Source organism: Chionomys nivalis, chromosome 1, assembly GCF_950005125.1.
Source record: "Chionomys nivalis chromosome 1, mChiNiv1.1, whole genome shotgun sequence".
Classification (NCBI taxonomy): Eukaryota; Metazoa; Chordata; class Mammalia; order Rodentia; family Cricetidae; genus Chionomys; species Chionomys nivalis.
Window position 1 is genome coordinate 63,541,982 of NC_080086.1, and position 21,614 is coordinate 63,563,595.

The window sequence follows — 21,614 nt, forward strand, 5'->3', positions numbered from 1 at the left end:
AGCCAAGGAACATTTTCCATGCCCCCAACACGCTATTTTTTAAACTTTCTTTTTTAAAGCTCGGTGTTAACATAATATTCCAGCTTTAGTGCTACCAAGAATATTCCAAGCTTTACTAGTCCATGACCAAAGTACAAGGTCACCTTTACTGTTCCGCTAGCATTTATTAAGTTTAAAGTGATGAGTTTCTCCAGAGATTTTCTAGCTTGCACGCAGCCCAGCTTAGGCATATGTCCCTTCTATTGTGCTTTCTGGTCTCCCTATCCCTTTACCCCCTTCCACAGCCCTAACCCCCACATTGTACTGGGTTCAATTTTTTCTCCTCCGTCTTCCACATAGGAGTGAACACATGCACTGTTTATCTTTCTGAGCCTAGTTTATTTCACCTACCACTATAATCTCTACTTTAGTCCATTTTCTGGGTCATGATATCCATTCTTTATGTTTGCATATATGCACCGCATCTTTTATGTACATGCATCTCTTGGTGGACATCTGGACTGGTTCCCTGTCCTGGACATCATGAATGGTACAGCCATAGCATGGCCATGCACCTACCCCTGTCGCAGGCTGACTGGACTCCTTCAGGTGTTGCCTAGGAGTGGAACCGCTTTGTCACCAGCAGGCCTTTGCAGCTTTGGGGGAACTCTGTACTGATTTCCATGGTGGCTTCAGCAGTTAAAGTCCCACAGCAATGGAGACAGGCTCCTCTTTCCCACATCCTCCCTGCATTCCTCATTTTCTTGGAGATAACCATTCTGTCTGTGGTGAGATGGAATCTCAGTGTAATGTCATTTTTCCCAGTGGCTGAGGGTATTGGACATTGTTTGGAGTATGTCTTGGCCTTCTGTGTTTCTCCGTTTGTAAAGTCATTTGCCTGTTGGTAGACTGAATTATTTGTTCTTTGGGTGTTTTGCCTGTTACTGTTCTTTACAGATTCTGGATGTTCATCTCTTCTCCCACTCGTAGGCTTTCTCCTTGTTCAACGGTTTCTTTTGCTGGGGAGATTTTTAGTTTAATAAACCTCATTAGCCAATTCTTGCTATTATTTCCTGAGATGCCGAAGCCCATTTCACACGGTCTCTGTTATGCTTATGCGGAAGTGTTCACCTCTTCCTCTGGTAATTTCAGAGTTCCAGGTACTACAATTAAGTCAGGGACCCATTTGGGGTTGATTTATGTACTGGGCAAGAGGTAGGGATCATATGACATCCTTCTATACATGGATAACCCATTCCGACATCATTTGTGAAGAGGCTGTCTTCAGTCTCCAATGCATATTTAAGATTTATTTTCTTTTTAATTATATATAAGTGGGAGGGGCTATGTACACATGAATTCAGGCATCCTCAGAGACTAGTTGGGGACATTAGATTCCTGTGAGCTATTATATTATATAGTTATATTGTGAGCTGCCTGGTGTTAGAGCTAAGAAACTAAAATCCAAACTCTTAACCAGTGAGCCATTTCTACAGTCCTCCAGTGTATGGGGGTTTTGTTGTTGTTTGTTTGTTTGTTTTAACACAGTCAAAAAATAGGTGACTGTAGCAATGGGGGTTTATTTCTGAGTCTTCTAGTGTATTCTACTGGTCTGTGTGTATTTGTTACTGTGGCTCTGTAGTGTAGTTTGAGGCCAAGTATTGTAGTCTTCCAGCTTTGTTTGGTTTTTTGCCCAGGACTGCTTTAGACTCCCAGGATATTTCCTGATCGTGTATTTTAGGATTGTATATTTACTTTCTACACCCAATCTAATTTTCAGAGAATAATCTTCCTCCCCATGGCTGCCCCTCCTCTCAGCTATTTTGAAGGTTCCTGGGACTGCTATCTCTCAAAGCTCAGGAACAGACTCTGATCTCCCATTCCTGCTTCTGCTGCTGGGAACTCATGAACAAATGAGTTTCTCCTAATCCACAGGACAAAGCTCTGCCAGGTGACAACTGATACCTGTCCCATCCCTACACCTCTGGTGGCCTTGTTAGGGAACACCATTCTTGTCTTTATTTATTTTACTAAAACATGCATTATTTTTCTCTTTCTCATCAAAATACCAAACAACACATTGATGGACCGTTGAGATATTGGATGTGATGGGAAAAAAATCACAGCACAAAAAATGGCTTCTACCCACCACAAGAGCCCAGACCTCTCCTAGGGCCAGTGACCAGGCCCACTTCAGCCTGGCCTTCATTCTACCACATGGCAGAGTGAGGTCCTACTCTTTCCAAGATGACTGACAGTGGTGGCACCTGCTCCTCCACCCACTTCACAGGAATCTGTTGAATGTCTGTCAAATTCCAGCCACAAGACCTAGTGACATAGCAGGGACCCAAACAGACCCGGTTCAGGAAAAGGTTGGGCTACAGGAGTTGCTGATGCAGAGGGTCTCTCAAAGCCAGGAACCCAAGAAATCCAGTGCAGCTGAGGCTGGGGTAGTGGAAGCAGGCAAGGGAAAGGAGAGACTGGACAGGAGGCAGTGGCCACAGCTACAGGTGTGCACCGCAAAGACAAGGGAGGCTCCTTGAGTACAGGGACTTGATACGGGAGGGTCTTGAGCAGAGTCAAGAACGGTGTGATTTGATCTCCATTTTAAGAAGCCTCTGGCAGCCTCACACAGAGTGAGTGGAAGTGGAGGGGCAGGTGTTATTCCAGAGGCCTTTGCAAGCAAGGTCAGAGGTGGTGCAGCCCCCCCCCCCCCCCCCGCACTGTCTGGGTAGGATGTGGATCCATTTCCCGATATTTTGCTGATGATTCAGGCAGAGGTCCAGGTAGGATTCCACCTTGTGCGGCTGGGTTCTGATGGGGCAGCCAGACGTCTTCACCTTCCCTAAAGTTTGAGTGACATGGTGTTGAGTCGTCTACCTGAAAGCAGCAACAGGGGAGACTTGTGCTGGGCTCTTCCGGTGCGCCATTACAATGTTCCCCTCGCCCTCCCCCACCAGGCCTCCTGTCATATCCATTTTTATTCAGAACTGGTGTTTATCATTAGAATTTCTACCCGGACAATTGCTGGGATAAACAGCTGTGTTCCACTCATTGGCTCACCCATTCAAGAAAAAGCTTCTCAGTGCCCCTAATCATAGGACTCCAGGCTCCTATCTCACCCCTGGCACTGGCTGGTCATGAGGCCTTGGACAGGCTCCTGGGGGGCGGGGGTTGTGATTCAGGGTCGTAGCTGTGGAACTGAAGAGCTACCACAAGGCCTGAGTGCTGGGAACATCATACCACCCATCCTCAGCAGAGCCTGTCTGTGGAACTCCGAACCAGGAAGCCCAGAGGCAGCAGCTTCGACTCCCAGTCTCTGCTCCCCTCTTGCCCTCTTTATCTCTGGGCTGCAGGGACAGCAGCACCCACACGGAGAGGTTATCGGGAGGCAAGATCAGCATCTGTGATTTGGGTTAGCATATCATGTTCCCCCGGAAAGTTAGGCTCTTTCTTCCTGGTTTACCCTCTCACAGGCTTGTAGCACAGGAGTGGGGTTAGGGCTCAGAGGCTCTGGCGTAGCACGGTTCTACTGCAGAGCTAGGAACGTGAATGCGTGTCTTACCATCCCGCATGAGCGGTCTGCAAGACTCTGTGGCTCCAGATGCCACTCCAGCTCTCTCCCATCCTCTGTCTCACTTCCTTTTCCTTCCCCCACCATCACCTTGCCCAAACAATCGCTCCTGCTAGTATGGGAAGTATGGATTCCAAGTTCCTTTTTGCTTTCAAAGCTGACTGCGCGGTTTCCTTTGGCAGCGTTTGCTCGGATTCCTCCTAGCTGCATCTTAAGGTGGCCTCTTTCTGGTTTCTCCTTGTTTCTTGGTGCTCATCCCTCCCTGGCTCACAGAAGCCATCTGTGCCTCCACCTGTGTGACTGTGTGTCCCGTTAGGAGCAGGAACATTCTAAGGTTAATTTCCAGTGTTGAAAGAAAGCTTTGTCCGTGTTACCAAAGAGGACCATCTTAAAAGTCAGGGGAGATCCTTGTGAAAGGGTCCTCCCGTTGATGAAATCTAACTCATCCTTCCCTAGCTTTGACTGGCTCCGGATGGATAATGCCCACTGGAGAGTTCGGGGAGCTATTGGAGCAACCCAGCATGTGTACGGAAAGCAAACTGGTGCCTATGCTGTCAGCAGCAAGGTGAAAATACTCTCTTCTCATGAGGCTAACAAGATACTTTTGGGTTTCAGGGAACAGATCCGACAAGGCCTAGAAGAACTCCAGAAAGTTCTGCCAGGAGGAGACACTTACATGCATGAAGGATTTGAAAGGGTAATTTCAGGACAATTTTCAACTCTTCAGTATAAAGCATCACATTGGGATCCAGCACAGAGATGGCCGATGAGATAAAGCATGTGTGTTAGGGGGACTGATAAGGGCCACAGATAAGAAAGCCCAGTTTCCCCCATAAGCTCCCTGACAACTGCCCTCAAATGCACTAAGGGAATGGATTTTTCCTCCTTAACTGACACCCACAAATGGTTTGTTAGCCAGTACTTAGATGTCACTCAGGAACTATGCCACACGCAAGTCCCTCAATTCCCAAAGTGTCTTTCATGGCTGGCAACCACAATGGCTGAGATGGAATTTCAGTACCTTTGGCTTTAAGGAAATCTTTCCAAGACTCTGAGAAGATCTCCACCCATGTCAACAGTTAGCTGACTCAAGGGTGAGAATCACTTTACCTGAATGTCAGCACTGTCACTTTGAGACCCGGGCGAGTCACATTAAGAATCGAGACAGCCCTGGCTGCAGACAAGCAACATCATCTGTCCATGCATGCTGCCAGGCTGACCTCCCTGCATGCAGCCAGGCTGGCCTCCTTGCATGATACTGGACTGGCAAGCAGCATTTGAGGCTAATGTTCTAATGGCTTCTCCGTGTGTTTTTCAGGCCAGCGAGCAGATTTACTATGAAAACAGTCAAGGTAAGATTGTAACATAAAGTCACATGATAAAGGGTCTCATAGCTCAGCGTTTGCTTCTGAAAGGGAATTTTTACACGAAGTACATGTGTGACATGGTTCATAAATCCTGTATATTCATTTTATCAAAGAAGAAATAAGAACAAGTGCCTAGAAAGGTGGCATTTATCAAATCAAATTCTGCCAGGCTGTGCCAGGAAACATTATTTAAAAACAATCAAGATCCCGTTATGGCTACAATCTACAATTCACATGAATAGTTTTGCATGATGAATTTATTAAATTAATAAATACTTGGATGGGCTAGTAAGGTCTTGGATTTTTGTGTCAGATTTAATTACCTTGTTTCTCTCTGAGCTCCTGTGGTCGAATCTGGTATTTAGATAAAGTTTGACTGAGACTTCCCTTAGTTTAAATATAAATGTCTAAAGTATTCTTACTAAGTCCTCAGAAAGGGACATCACCATCACTCTGGCTGCTGTTGGTCTCCCTCGTGGAGAGCACTCCAGTATGTCACACCAGTCTCTTCAGTGGGATTCCGTGTAACTGTGGGGACTTTCCTCCTAATAACCACTTCCTGTTTGACTGTAATTAAACTGAGGCACATAAGGTAGGCCCAAACTTGCCCAGAAAATCAATTGTAAGTGCTGTTACTGGAAGTCTAAATATAATTGGAAGAATTCCAGTAGAATTTTGCCAACAGCTGTAATACTTCTGGTCAGCTTGCAAATTCTGATAAATATTATGTTTTGGCAAGTGTGGTGTATGTGGTCGGCTATGGCATTCAAGAAGAGCTACTATAGTCCAAGTGTGGAATTTGCCCCAGGCCTGGTGACCTTTGGCCACAGGGGCTGTTGGCAGTGACTGAGTGTTTCAGCAACCATGTCACCTGGTCAGCCTATATGTTGAGATGAGACCGGGAAATAGAGAAATCTGATCGTAAAAAGATCACGTTAGAGTTGCCCCACACTCCAATACAAGACTGACGACTCTTACCGTGTTCATTTTCAGTGATTGGACTTAAAAAAGAGATAAAATCTCAGGAATGTGTGGGTGTGTCCTGGGGGTACAGGGTAAGCAAGAGATCTCTGTGGGGGTGTCCTGGGGTACAGAATAAGCGAGAGGTCTCTGTGGGGGTGTCCTGGGGTATAGGATAAGCGAGGGGTCTCTGTGGGGTGTCCTGGGGGTACAGGATAAGCAAAGGGGTCTCTGTGGGGTGTCCTGGAGGTACAGGATAAGTGAGAGGTCTCTGTGGGGTGTCCTGTGGGTACAGGATAAGCGACGGGTCTCTGTGGAGTGTCCTGGAGTCCAGGATAAACAAGGTCTCTGCTGTTTCTGAGCAGGATACAGGACAGCAAGTGTCATCATCGCACTGACGGACGGGGAGCTGCATGAAGATCTCTTCTTCTACTCAGAGCGGGAGGTGAGTAACAGCCGCTGTGTCTCAGTGTGGAAACGGAACCAGGCTTGCAGCTCAGTGCTAGAGTATGTAGTGTGTGCCTGGCATGTGTGGAGAGACCAGGTCTTTCTCTGTATTCAGACAAAACAACAGTCGTTCTTGGTAAAAACCTGAATGGGACTGTCTCAAGTGTAAAAATCATCATAATACTTCATTTTTATGTGAATTTTCACATCTCACACATGGTAAACACTTTTCTCCTTTCAAAAAAAATCTACTGTGCCTTTACTGAAGGAATGTATTATTTTAGCAGCTTATTAAGGGTCACACAAGAGTTTTAAACAGAAAGTGTTAGTACCAGTTTTCTTCCTTTCCCCTCAGATTTTCTACTGAAATGGAGACAGGGCTTCTTGAGGTACATAAGAACCAGGTCACCAGAGTGACATTCAGATTCTCCGTCCAGGCGGTGGTGGCGGTACATGCCTGGGAGGCAGAAGCAGGAGGAGCTCTGTGAGTTCGAGGCCAGCCTGATCTGTGGAGCAAGTTCCAAGACAGTCAGGGCTACACAGAGAAACCTTGTCTCTAAAAACAAACAAAACAAACAAATAAACAACAACAACAAAACCGATTCAGGAAGCGAAGCTGAACAGAGGGGGTGGGACACTCTTTGCTGTCTCCTGTTTTTCTCTTTCCCTCCCCTTTTCTAAGATTTATCTTCACTGTATCTTTAAAAGGCTTAAAATTTTTATTTTCTGTGTATGAGGATTTTGCCTGCATGTATGTATTGCACTGTGTGTGTGTGTGTCCAGTGCCTGTGGAAGTCCAAAGAGGGTGCCAGATCCCCAGCATTGGAGTTATGAATGGTTGTGAACCACCGTGAGAGTGTGGGTGCCAGAGGTGTTGAACTCCCGTGGAGCTGGAATTTGTTGTGAGTTGTCTGATGTGGGTGCTGAGAATCAGTTTGGGGGTCTTTTGGAAGAGCCTTGCACACTGTGAGCCATCTTTGCGGCCCTCTTTTCTGTTTCCTTAAGCTTTCAAAAATTATTCCCCAAGAGGATGGACTCCCAAGGCCTCACCTGCTAGCTGAGGAGATATTGGTGTTGATGGCTGTTTGGAGAGAAAGTTATTTTTCTTCAGAGGTGTGGTCACTGGTTGGTGACCTATGTCCCAGTGGATGAGCCTACAGATGTACAGACACAGGCTCACTCAGGCCCAGGCAGAAAAGCACACAGAAGGGAAAAGATACAAAGGGGGCAGGGGGAGGGGGCGGGGGGTCAGATGCTACTGGAAGACATCAGTGGCAGCATTGCAGTCCCTGGGTCTTCTGACTACTGTTTAGCTTAAACTGAACTCCATCCACAAGTGTGAAGTAGTGTGTTTGTTCATTCCGAGTCTGGACTTGGCTATGCTCTAGAGACACACAAGAGAGTGAGGCGCAGTTGCTGGGCTCTTCCATGAAATGCTTTCCTTTCTTCCCTCTCCCAGGAGCACATGCCTGGCATGGGAAACACAAGCTAACATGACAGATGCCCTGAGCATCTGGGGAGTAGTACGTTTCTGTGTTCTAAACTTAAATATGTGACGGAATGAAAAATGGCTTATTTAGGCACTAAATAACCGCCACATAAAATAAAACCCCTAATAAGGAAAGAACTGGAATAAAGCAAAAGATGAGTGTGAGGGGCTCGAAGCAGACGTTAGCTGGAAGCAATTTTAGGTATGGCGCATACAGACTTGGAAAGTGCTCAGCATCCTAATGCCAGCACAAGAAAGCGTTCCCAGGGAAGATACAGCGCATGAATCATCCCTTCTGCAGAACTCCCCAGAAAGCCCAGGTAGAGGAGAGGAGTCCTGGATTGATAGAGAGAGGCCAAGACTAGCCTGTGTCTCAGGGGGTTCATTTCATTCTGAGTACAGCAGGAAATGTTCCCAACATAGAGAAGAAAAGTCATGCTCTGTCCCTTCTAGAAGTCAGTGTGAAAAGCAGGTGGGTTGACATCTCATTAGAGGAGAAGTTACAATCAAAGCAGTATGTGTATATTGGGCACTGTATGCTTATTGTTCATATTTATTGAGCATCTGCTCCATGTGCTGAGGAGTTCCTGTGTTCTAGCCTGAAACCCAGGAAATATGGAAAACAAATACCAAAGCAAATCAAAATACCTTTAATATATCAACTATAACACTAAGCCAAAACCTGGATATTTTTCAGTAGGTTGCCTTCTCAATGTGGCAAGGGTCCTGGCTACCTATTCAGATATGGACCTACCATCAAGGCGCTTTGCTCTATGGCAGTGAGATAAAGTCTTCTAGTTCATAAAAGATGCTGACTGTAAAAACATCCCAGGATAAGTGAGCTCTGCACGATGGCCACAGTTAATTCCCCAGACACTTTACAGAGTGAAGCCAAGCATCCGCATAAGGAGCCTGGTGCCAAAGGCCACATTCCTTTGTAAGACTGGGCTGTCATCCCCCAAAGAAGAAAGTGTGCCAACAAACCTACTTCAGGAATAGCAAAGGCGGACCTTTTTCCTGGATGTGCCTTGTGTCCCACATCCTTCCAGAACTGTCACTGACGGCTGCCCCCGACGCTAACCACTGTCCTCTGATCCTCATGAGCTTTTGTGGTCACTAGAGTGTGAGCTCCCTGGGGTCTAGATTGCTCCTTCACTGCATCACCTGCCACAGAGTCGGTGCTTGGGAATCCCTTCATTGATGGTAGCCGTCTTGCGCTCAAGAGAGCCACACTTGCCCCTGCATCTCCCTTTAATCCCCTTTGTCTCCTCACACAGGCTAACAGATCCCGGGACCTTGGCGCGATCGTTTACTGTGTTGGTGTGAAGGATTTCAATGAAACTCAGGTATGAGCCTGGCTCTCCCCCTGTTTGGAAATGTGCTGAGCTCAGGAGTGACAGACAGCACGTTCATTCAGCGTAGTGGGGGCATCTGCGGAATACATACCCGTAAACAGGATGTTTCTCTGGGAAGCTAGGCAAGAAGAAGGTTTTGGCTGTGTGAAGAGTTTGACGTCATCTTTTGAAGTTTCTGGGGTCTCAGCATAGACCACCCAGGGCACGTCTCCTTTGTTCAACTTTCTAGGTGACATTAAGTCACCAAGCTCTCAACACAGGTCTCAATTAGCTTAGAAAACTTTATAAATTTCTTAATTTGACAAATACAATTTTCTTTTTCAAGTGACAGGGTTTTTTTTTTGCTTATTAAAATGTAATGCATTTTCTATACAGGAATGTAGGAATAGTTTAAGTGTGCCCAGAAGTAGAAACCTAAATGTTAATGTCCTCAGTGAGAGCTCTTCCATGTGGCTCAGGGTTGTTTTTGTTACAGGGTTCTCAGTAAGTCATGGAGTAAATAAACAGGCTTGCAAAGCACTGAGATCCTCTTAGAAAAAGGACACGTGTCTGCATTAAAAGACTATGACAGTCTACATGCCAAACTGCAAATATAGAGGGAAGATCCATTATGAATAGACCTGTTTTTCTTCCAGTTTAATTTTTAAATTTTCCTAAGTTTTTAAAATAATAAATATGTTGCTTTTGCAATCAGTAAAAAACAATGAAAAACAATTTTAAAGTTGGCATGGCCGCTGTGGCAGTCCCAAGACTCTGAATGTTGAGGGTCCCTGGTCAGCTGCTCCTTATCCTGATTCACACAGCAGAAGGAAGCAGTGGACCTGACCCCCATGGCATTAGGGGTGAAAGGTGGGACCCCTTTCATCAGCCTGGTTCTATGAGAATGCCTAAATTTGGTTCTGAAGTTGTCTGATTTGAATAAAATTACCAGCAGCTATTTTGGTGAAAAACAAGCCATTGTCCTCAAATCAAAAATATATCACCCTAAGTCTCGTGTTCATCCAACTGGGTAGTCTTCCTCTGCTCCCAAGAAGGAAGAGATTCAAACAAATGCAGGAGCTGGTACCATCCTCAGCCTGCTCCAGGGGGTCCCTGGTTAGCGCATTATTGCTGAGGGGCCCTCAGTGAGGCTCTGAGCCTGGTGAAGCTCCAGGTTCCTCTGGGTTCTACTCATGGGTGCCCCAAGCCCGTGCAATCCATGGTAGCTTTCCCGAGCCTTCCACATCCATGCCTAACGTCTCTGCACTTGTTTGTCTGTCTGTTCTCAGTTGGCTCGGATTGCAGACAGTAAAGACCATGTGTTTCCTGTGAATGACGGCTTCCAGGCCCTTCAAGGCATAATCCACTCAGTGAGTACAGGCTTCTTCTGAAGGGTTGATGGGCTGTGAAGGATGATCTCTCTCTCTCTCTCTCTCTCTCTCTCTCTCTCTCTCTCTCTCTCTCTCTCTCTCTCTCTCTCTCTCTCTCTCTCTCTCTCTCTCTCCCTGAACCCGCCCTCCCCCGCCATGCACGCTCTGTTGTTTTTCTGCTTGGGAGAACATTCCTTTACAGGTATTTTCATCTACTGCCTTCAGTCTTTCAATCACGTTTCTTTTCTTTCTCTTGTGCCAACTCCATCCTACAAGTTGAGGAGGACCCTGCCCTGGTAGCAAGCCAAACCACAGGCAGCCTCTGTTCTCTTGAGTCGGAGCGAGACTGACCTGCGGCCTACCCAGCCATGACTAAACACAGCTGCTCACAGTGATATGATTATCTTTTTTTTTTGTAAAAAGCATCCAACCCATAAATTGCAAATTAAATAATTACAAAGTAAAAATCAGGTAAGAGTTTCACTCGCAGTTCCAGTCAGCTCTGAGATCATTCCCACAACACTCCACGGTAGTCAGCCAAGGTGGATCCCGAAGCCCGTGCCCAGGAATACTTTTAGAACCTTGATGTCTGTAAGCAGAAGTTTCGAGGATTATGAAAAACAGTCTCACTTCAGGCTGGGAATGCTTGTCTTAAATATGTACAGACTTACTCTACTGAAAAAGTAGAAAGAATCAGGAAAATGGAGGATATCAAACCCAGTGATTAGTCCACAAGGAAGGAACTTCCTGCATGTTTGGATGGGTCAGTGGGATGGCTCAGTAGGTAAAGACGCTTGCTGCCAAACCTGACTACCCGAGTTCTGTCCCCAGAGAACCACCATGGTGGAAGCCAAACCAGTTCCTCCTGTTTATCAGCTCTGCACACATGCGCAGAAACTTCTGGGGTCACTGTGGCGTACTCGGGAACATAAGACTAAAACCCCACATGGAGCAGCAGCCTAGCCCTGTGGAGCACTAACAGTGGGGTTCGGGCTGACCTTGACCTGTAGCTGTGCAGGGAAGGGTCACTTCACAAGGTGGGCTGACCTGAATTGCTGCTGAAAGACCTTTAAGGAGGTGGGAGGCACAGTGGAGAAGGAGCTTGAGTTCACCCTCCTTCTCCGAGGCTGGAGGAGACTGGAGCCTATCCAGGGGTGACAAGGACAGCTCTGATTGCTGGTGAATTCGGAGGTGAGGGAACATAGCCAGCACATTGGCCTGGATCAAATCTGCAAAAGCTTCGAAGGGTTTTAACTGCACCTGCAGGCAGTGGGTGGTGTCACTGAAACATTTGTTTTTATTATATTCTAAATTAGCGTGTAATCATTGTACATTTCTGGGGTCTAATATAAGATGGCCCCATCTATTTTCTGAGTTCTAACCAAGCCCAGCCCTGCTTAGCTTTCTGAGATCACAGGAGATGAGGCACACTCTGTGTGGGGTGGCTGTAGACGTGTGATTCTCAATACAGACAACTATAGATATGTGGTCTCAGAACACACAACTGTAGACATGATGTCTCAGTACAGACACAATGGTAGACAGTGTGATATCACAATACATTTATACAACATGCTCTGATCAAACCAGGGTAATTGGCATCCTCATTGCCATATCAGTTCTTTGTGTTGGGGTTTGAGCTCTTCTCTGTCCATTTACATAGGCACACCAGAGACAATGGCCCAATCAGAGACCCACCCCAGGACAGCTTCTGGACAGGGTGGGATTCCTTTCCCTGTTCAAGCTGTCATGAACCACATGCCCAGGGCTCTTCAAGAATCAATTCTTACACAAATTATTGTCACTTCTATCTGTGTGAATCAGTGTTGGCCTTGAATGTTTCAGCATTAGCAACAACTCACCCGAGCTCAGTGTGAGCCAGGGTGTTTGTAAAACCACCCCCAGCCCCAAACTGAAATAGATCCAAGGGTGTGGTACAAGTTCTGTCAGGACAGTGTCCCCATTGCAGACTTCAGGCTCCAAACTTTAACTGAATGGCGGCTTTCTTGTGAGCATTTATCTGGGAATTACATCAGTTTTGATCCTCCCAGGACTGGAAACCCGTGTTTATGGCTGCTGTTAACTGGTTTGCTTGGACAGAGAAAGAGACGAGCATGGAAGGGCTCATCCTTCTCAAGTCAGACAGAAATAATTATGGCCTGAGCTGGCTGGCTGCTTTTAAGAGCTGGGTTCTGTTCTCTTTCCAGTACCAGAAAGAAAAAAAGAGCCATCATTTCCCCCAGCCCAAGGCACCCACTCCCGCTCGTTCCCATGGCTAGCCTGTGACTGGCTATCTTCTTGTAATAAAATAGGACCGGACTTAATTATCTAAAATGACATAGCAGAGCAGCTTCTGATGACTCAAACAGATCACAGAGATTTCTGCATTTTTGAGCCCCAAATAAAAGTGCAAGGGCTAATACTGATTCATCCATCAAATGCTCACTGAGAGGCCAGAGAGGTGGGTAACTCACAGCTGCTTGCCTGGCATTTGTGAAGCCCTGGGTTCTGTTCCCAGCATTGTCCCCCACCAAATAGATAGATGATAGATAGATAGATAGATAGATAGATAGATAGATAGATAGATAGATAGATGATAGATAGATAGATGGATGATAGATAGATAGATGATAGATAGATAGATAGATAGATAGATAGATAGATAGATAGATGATAGATAGATGATAGATAGATAGATAGATAGATGATAGATAGATAGATAGATAGATAGATGATAGATAGATAGATAGATAGATAGATAGATAGATGATAGATAGATAGATGATAGATAGATAGATAGATAGATAGATGATAGATAGATAGATGATAGATAGATAGATAGATAGATAGATAGATAGATAGATAATAGATAGATAGATAGATAGATGATAGATAGATAGATAGATAGATAGATGATTGATAGATAGATAGATAGATAGATAGATGATAGATAGATAGATAGATAGATAATAGATAGGTAGATAGGTAGATAGGTAGATAGATGATAGATGATAGATAGATAGATAGATAGATGATAGATGATAGATAGATAGATAGATGATAGATAGATAGACAGACAGATAGATGATAGATGATAGATAGATAGATAGATAGATAGATAGATGATAGATAGATAGATAGATAGATAGATGGATGATAGATAGATGATACATAGATGATACATAGATGATACATAGATGATAGATGATAGATAGATAGATAGATAGATAGATGATAGATAGATAGATAGATGATAGATAGATAGATAGATAGATAGATAGATGATAGATGATAGATAGATAGATAGATAGATAGATAGATAGATAGATAGATAGATGATAGATAGATAGATGATAGATAGATAGACAGACAGATAGATGATAGATGATAGATAGATAGATGATAGATAGATAGACAGACAAATAGATGATAGATGATAGATAGATAGATAGATAGATGATAGATAGATAGATAGATGATAGATGATAGATAGATAGATAGATGATAGATAGATAGATGATAGATAGATAGATAGATGATAGATAGATAGATAGATAGATAGATGATAGATAGATAGATAGATAGATAGATAGATAGATAGATGATAGATAGATAGATGATAGATAGATAGATAGATAGATAATAGATAGATAGATAGATAGATGATAGATAGATAGATAGATAGATAGATGATAGATAGATGATAGATAGATAGATAGATAGATGATTGATAGATAGATAGATAGATAGATAGATAGATAGATAGATAGATAGATGATAGATAGATAGATGATAGATAGATGATAGATAGATAGATAGATAGATAGATAGATAGATAGATAGATGATAGATAGATGATAGATAGATAGATAGATAGATAGATAGATAGATAGATGATAGATAGATAGATTGATAGATAGATAGATAGATGATAGATAGATAGATAGATAGATAGATAGATAGATAGATAGATGATAGATAGATGATAGATGATAGATAGATAGATAGATAGATAGATAGATAGATAGATAGATGATAGATAGATAGATAGATGATAGATAGATAGATAGATAGATAGATAGATGATAGATAGATAGATGATAGATAGATAGATAGATAGATAGATAGATAGATAAGAAAATGCTGATTGAAAAACCTCTTATTGTAGATACTGACTATACAGTTCTAAGTGAAGCAGAAAGTGACCTTGTCCCAACAACAGGGCCAGGAAATCTATGGAAGAGACCCAGAAAAAAACAACTAATATATGAAGTTAAATTGTAGCAAATGGTATGAAGAAATAGCATATGCCTCAGGAGAATAGTGAAGGGGGAGGCAGTGGTCCGGGCTCCTTTAAGAAGATAACCTGGAAGGCAAAATGTAGCTGACCTTGACGTGCAGGCTTGGAACTACCGAGCAGGCGCCTGGTAGAATGAACGGGCGATGTGTAAGGTTGACAGATGAGATGAAGCGACAGGCAGTCTTGAAGGCCGTGGGGATTGCTCTAAGACAGCCACGTGCAGAGGCTGCAAACAGAGCAGCCATTCCCCAAGGCTCAGGAAAGAAAAGCATGGTGGCATCCTACCCACAATCCCCTGGGAGATGACTAAGTGCTCAGAAGCAGTCTTGAGAGGGTATGTGCCTGGGCAAGGAAGGAGAGGTGTCACTGGCTGTTGAACTTTCCAGGGCCCCCTGTAACTGCCCTCTGGAGATTCACCTATTATTCTGAATTACAGGCCAGGCGGGGGCCCACAGGCAGGTTGGATGAACTGTCATACCTGATGCACAGAATGGTGTGCCAGGGAACCTGAACCCAGCGGCGTCTCCAGAAGCCCCACCTTCTCCACCTGGGAGAGTAGAGTAGACACTGGGTGGCCCAGGATCTCTTTGCCCAGGGGAAGGTCTACCCCTGTCCTCTGCTGCCTCTCTCTGATGCCTGGCTTGGTCATTTTGGCACCCTTCGAGGCTCCCAGTACTTACAGGGAACACTTGCCTGCCAGACCTACAGAATCTGTTGTGTCCATCTATGGGAGAAGGAGGGCAGAAGGAAGTCAACAGTTGGAGTAAATGTACTTTAACAAATGCCTCTTCTCCCCATTTAATATTACTCCATTTTAAAAGCCTACCATTGCTATACGGCACATATTTTGTTGCCATTTGCAGATGAAGAACCTGATGCCCAGTTAATATTCCCATGGGTACAGAGCTCGTAGGCAGGGGGACGCCACAGTTCTTCCTCTCTCTGTGACTTTAAGAATGTAAAAATAAAAGCCACCAAGTTCAGTCACTGGGCGGATCCCATCATTCTTCCCTCACTGAAGCCATGCAATAGATTGGATGTTGTGTATTGGAAAGGTTTGGTAAATCAACCAGGACCAAAAACTCAGCAAGTGAGCAGCAACGCAGGATATACTGCCAGTGTCTGCTCGAGAGAGTGATCCCCCCGCTCTGCTGAGCAGTGTTAGCCAGAAACAGCTCCGTTTCAGAGAGGGAGACTCTGAAAACCAAATACAGGAAGTGACTCAGCATGACTCACGTGATTACACGGAGGTAACAGAATCCACAGGTCCCAATCTGGGAGCACACTGGCTGGGTTTGGAGTCCTTTGCCTTCTACACTGGGTTAGAAGCACCTCCAGAAGCTCAACTTTTATTCAGTTGCTCATGAGAACGGGACAGTTTGACCATCAGACTCTGCGGTCCTTCAAGCAGGCGTTCCTCCTAAGCTGTTATTTCTTCCATCTGAGCTTTAGCCAGCCACAGCCCTGCATAGCTTCCCAGGTCAGGAACATTTGGATGGTATCACTGAAGATGTGAACTCGTCTACTCAGTGTTTTTAAAGGTCCCAGGGTAATCAAATTCACATGTTCTGAAGGCTGCCGTTCAGGGGGAAAGAAAACCTCACACCTAGGCCAGAGTCGCCCTCGCGGGACCCTCGCAGGATTCCCACTTGCTATTTCAGAATATGGTGGTAAATTTTAAAGAAAGAGCCCACTCCTTTGTCTCCGCTCATTGTGGTTCACTGGGGAATTCCACTGACCACCACCTGAGTTTATCACCAACTCTCCAGGGAGACCATGATGCAATGATCCGACCATGCTCCTGGGTCTTTGTTTGCCTTTTCAAATGGCTGTGAACAATAACACCAGAAAGTGCATGCGAGCTGGATTCAGAGAGCACTGGAATGGGTTTGATTCTTGACACTTGGCCCAATTACCATGATTTTTTTGTCCCCAGCTGTCCCTACTTAATACAGTTGAGGGCAATGTCTGGTTCTGAGGAGGGGAGCCCAGCCACTGGCCCTCGCCATCTGTGCCTGAGAGGTTTCCCCTCCAGTCGATGTTTAAGGGTATGCCTGGCTTCCTATTAACAGGAGCATGAGTCAGTGTGTACAGCCTGTGTGTGTTTGATCAACAATCAACAAGTGCTGAGCAAATGCTGGCAGAACCCCCTCTCAGGAAAGCTGTAGGATCAGCAAATCAGGGACACATCTGCCCATAAGGATATTGAAATTTATTTTTATTCATGGCAACCAGATCCTGTGCTGCTTTCTCCCTTCTGTTCCTAGGAAGGCAGAAGAGAGGTAGCCCCCAAATCTGGCCTGGAGCCTAGCAAACTCTGACCAAAGGCAGCGTTTGTCTTCCAAGCCCCCACCAGGAACTGAGGGTTTCTCTCAGAGTCCACAGGACAGCCCTGAAGTCCCCGTGTCCCGCTTCAGGAAGCTAAAACCTCATTCCAGAGCAAGTCTCTCCACAGGGGTAGCCCTTGCCTTAAGCCAGCTCATTTCTCATCTTCAGAACCGCTTCCCTTCTGGGGCCCCTCCAGCTCCTGTCTCAAGACTTGTCTCGACCCCAAGGCGCTGTGGAGTCTCTTCCTGGAGACTACCCTGGCGTCTCCTGCGGCATGAGCTCTCCCCTCCCAGAACCCCCCATTGGCAGCCATTCTGGGAGCCTCTCTGGGATCTCTTCCCTACCATAAGTCAGCCCCTCCCTCCACAGAAGCTAAGTTGTATGATCCCAGAGACTGCCCGACTATCCTGTTTCTGGTACCAGGCGAGGACGGCATGGCATTTGTGACCCAGGGAAGACCCACACTGAACAGCAGATAGGCATTTTGTAGCTGAGCAGAATCCCCTCAGCCCTACCCTATCTACGCTTCCAATATTGCAGCTGTAAGAGACAAGAGACGGCATTCTCTGCTCTGTTCTTCCTGGCAGGCTGGACTATGAAATAAAAATAGAATCAAACTGTAGTTGCTGGAGTAGAGCAGAGAGGCTTTTTTTTTCTTTTTAAATCACTTGCCTCAGCAGTCACTAATTCCATTAAAGTTCTGCAGACTTCAGGGCCAGGCATTTCTCCTGCTATTGTCTTATTCTGCTCGTTAAAAGGCCCCAAGTCACACCGATTTCCACAGCTGCAGAGGCTCCAGGAGCAGTCTCAGCAAGTCGCAGCTCCCCGCCTGGCCTCTACAGTTCCCTCTCTCTAGGAAAGAGCAGCCGTGATTTCATAGATAAATGGCTTCTGAAAAGCAACCTTGCTGTACTCGTGGGGCGCTCCAATGGGCAGGATTTGGGGGATAAGCAGTTCTCTTGCTGAGCAGACTGGGACCAAGTGGTCAGGGGTACCGGAGCTTTCCTCCTAAAAACATGGTGGGAACATGGTCCAGTGGGAAAGCAAGCAATGTCCTCAGTTTCCCTGCCTGCTTTCAGACCAGATTCCCATTGAGCAAGTTACAAAGAATGCTGCACTTACGCAGGCTGGGGATTGTCCCCAAACTTTTTACATGCCTAGCTTACGCTTTCTTCATTTGGCATATTGTACCAGAGCACATAAAATCACTGTGCCTCACAAAGCTATATGTAAAATGCTCAGCGTTTAAGGACTGACGAGGACCTTGGCCCATGTCTGCTGTTAATAGATTTGTGGCCATTGATTTAAAGTGTAGAGTGGAATTTGATTAGGAATGGGGTCTGACTTTCTTCATATTTAACTCACAAGTTGCAGATTAAATCATCTGGGCTCACAAGATGACCTAGAAAATATGAATGAATCAGTTGCATGGCCTAGGCTGTCGGGCTGTCTTAAAGAACAGGGTTCCAGGCTCACCCATGCCTTCTGCTATCAGCTGTGACATTGTATGGCCCTTCTGGGGTAGCCCGAGTCCCACCCTCTAAACAGATACCTCTGTGGGGTTTCCCAAGCAAAGATGGCAATGTCTTTTAAAAGAAAGCCTCCCTAGAACGAACCACCTACAACATTATGGCTGGAAAATTATCCACTAAAGAGAGGAAAGTGGCAAAGCAGTCTTCCTGGGAAGGCAGCCCCAGACTGGGAGGTACCAGTAGCGGTGATATAGACAATGGCCTCGTGTTCAGAAGGCCCAGGAATTACACAGATAATAGAAAGAGAAGCCATGAGAAGGTTGCTGTATTAAGGGAACACAAAAAGTGTTTCTTGAATTCACTTTTTTAATCTAATATTTAGTCCCTACTATGTGCCGGGTTAGTCTTTGTGAATACAGGAGTGGGTAAGAACAGAGCCAGTCCTAACCCACGTAGTGTGTGTGATCTGAAGGCAGCGGCCCCTTAGAAGCATGCATACTTATAAAATGTAATATGGCTGTGAAGGAGGCCACAGATCTCTTCATGCTCGGCTCACCTGGACTCACTGGCAGGGATTTGACTCTTTCTAGAGAGTAGCGGGGAAAATGGCATTAAAGAAAATTGCTAAGTTTTTGTGTTAGAGAACTGGGCAGATTTAGCCAGCCAATGGGAAGTTATCCTGAACTGGATGGCTCCATGGGTGGAAAGGAAGATTTGATGTAAGTATGGTAGATGCATGGCTGTCTCTCCCATGGTAGAAAGCGAGCAGTCAGAGGCATCTAGAGGAGCCTGTAGCTGCCATGGCTGTCTCCTGGGAACAGAGAGAGGAGCTGACTGGTGAGTGCCGGAGCTATCTCTCAGGAGTAGAGAGAAAATAGGAGCAGGGAAAAGCTTTGCGGGTTCTAAAGGAAACTGTTTGGGAAGCCTGTAAACTGGAACAGCCTAGGAACTGGCATAATGGAGAAGTGGTGGGGGGAGAGTCGGGAAGCTAGCACAGGGCCTTTGGTGTACATAACTAATAGTCACATGTTAATAGGGACCCAGGTGCCCCACTTGTCCAGGTAAGAAGGGATGACGGAAATGGGTCTTCTTGGAAGAAACCATTTGACTGATTTCTGAGGGCTGCTGCTTGTGAGTTTTTATCTATCATCCAGCAATCCCCCTGTATCCAGATCACTGCCATTTTAGGGAATTTGGACCTAACACTATATCCATGCATACCCCTTGGCTATTGCCTGTGCAGGAGAGGGGCCCTCGAGCTCCTCACCTTCAGAGAGTCTCTGAACTGGTCTGCTGCTGGCTGCAGTTCAGGCAGACTGATGGCAGTATTGTCTGGGCTGCTGATAATCAAGGGGTGACCCCACCCCAAAACCCACGCATACCACTAAGACTTTTCTACCTCTTGACACCAGATATTTCAAGCTAGCAGGAGCTATAGTCCCGGACAAAGGCTGCCTATCTGCCCTGGTGAATTTGATTCTACTGGCAGTTACGATCCCTCCCAGATGTTTTAGATTAAGTTTGGGAAAGCTGTGTTTTTACTTGATTGAATCACAGCACTTGGCTGACATATTTTGGCCTTTTATACACTCCTTAGAGTTATCAGCTAATTGCAGACACTTCGAGAAAATAATACAGCATGTGTTTATTGTGACAGACCCTGTTAGTGTGTCTGCCGTCAAAGATTCATGGAAATTTCGTTGTACCAAACCCTGGTTACACGTTAGGGTTGGTTCAGATATGTCAATGGAAACTCAGGAGCTTCCGTGAGCAGACACGTCATCTACTTGTTTTGGGAAATGGAAAAAAGACCCAATAGTTCGGCTTTCTTCTTATACTGTTTTGAAATCTTCAGTTATGAATGATTAAATGATTGATTCAACTTTCTCGGGGAAATCTGAGGAATTCTTGCAAAACATCAAAACACAGCTCTGTGTTGTTCTGCTGCTGCTGTTTACTGAGGCACTCCCTCTGAATTTGCTCCATTTCTTTAAATGTGGTCTGTTTGGAGATCTGTCTTTGAAGACTTGGAAAGTGACCCAGGAAAGCAGCATAAGGTGGGGGAGGGTAGTCATCACATTCAGGTCGTGGGCCACTTGAGGAAGGCAGCATCTTGTCCTAGGATACTACCAAAGGCCTAAGGTAGATGGACCTAGGAGAGGGAAGCATGGAGAAGCTACGTGCCTGTCCCCAGGTGTATCTATTGTTGGGGCTGTCCCTGGTGTCAAGGCAGACTCATGACAAGGGGGAGTTAAGAGCTCAGCATTGAGACAAAGCGTCCAGAGCCAAGTACGAAGGGACTTGTCACTCCAACAGCGACAGATGCACAAGAGAGATGTGACGTCAGAACATTGCATGTCCCTGCAGCTGGGACAAGGGTTAGCAGGAGTGAGGCACGAGGCCACACCTGTGTGGGGTAGGGAGGATCTCGGATTAAGCTAAAGCTGAGGGGACCACCACCCAAGTGCAGAGTCAAGAGGAAGCTAAAAGCAGATAGGGTCATGGGCAGGCAAATTACAAAAACCTCAGGAAGCTGTACTGCAAGAAGGGCCTAGGAAATGTGCATTTCAAAAACTGAGGAGCCGGGAGATGGCTCACTCGGTAAAGTGCTTGCTTTGCAAGCCTGAAGACCTGAGTTCTAGCCTGGTGAGGCAGAGACAAGCAGATCCTTGGAGCTGGCTGACTAACCAGCCTAGATGAGAGACTCTCAAAAAGAAGGTGGGCAGAGCCTGAGGAACAATACCCAGTGTTGTCCCGGGGCTTCACAACTAACGTGTACACACGTGAATGCACACACACATACGCAGAATGATTCAAAATAAAATTGGCAAAGAAAGAAATGCTACCTTTTGTAGCTTCCAGCTGTAGCGTCTCCTAAAAGCCACGCCATAACTACTGACGTAGCTGTGTAACCTTTACTCTTTCATCATCTGCGCTCCAGATAAAGATTTTTTTCTTAAGTTTGTTTGCTCATTTCCTTTTACACTGCTGCTC

At 45.6% G+C, this 21,614-nt stretch overlaps 1 protein-coding gene across 1 annotated transcript in view; it reads left to right on the forward strand.

Annotated features, from left to right (window-relative positions):
• The window catches only part of Antxr1 (ANTXR cell adhesion molecule 1), a 197,312-nt gene that overhangs the window by 44,195 nt on the left and 131,503 nt on the right, over positions 1–21,614 (forward strand). The window contains exons 4-8 of the mRNA XM_057766193.1: positions 4,169–4,250; positions 4,872–4,905; positions 6,246–6,325; positions 9,094–9,162; positions 10,440–10,520. Of these exons, the coding sequence (XP_057622176.1) occupies positions 4,169–4,250; positions 4,872–4,905; positions 6,246–6,325; positions 9,094–9,162; positions 10,440–10,520 (346 nt within the window). The remainder of the gene's footprint in view (positions 1–4,168; positions 4,251–4,871; positions 4,906–6,245; positions 6,326–9,093; positions 9,163–10,439; positions 10,521–21,614) is intronic.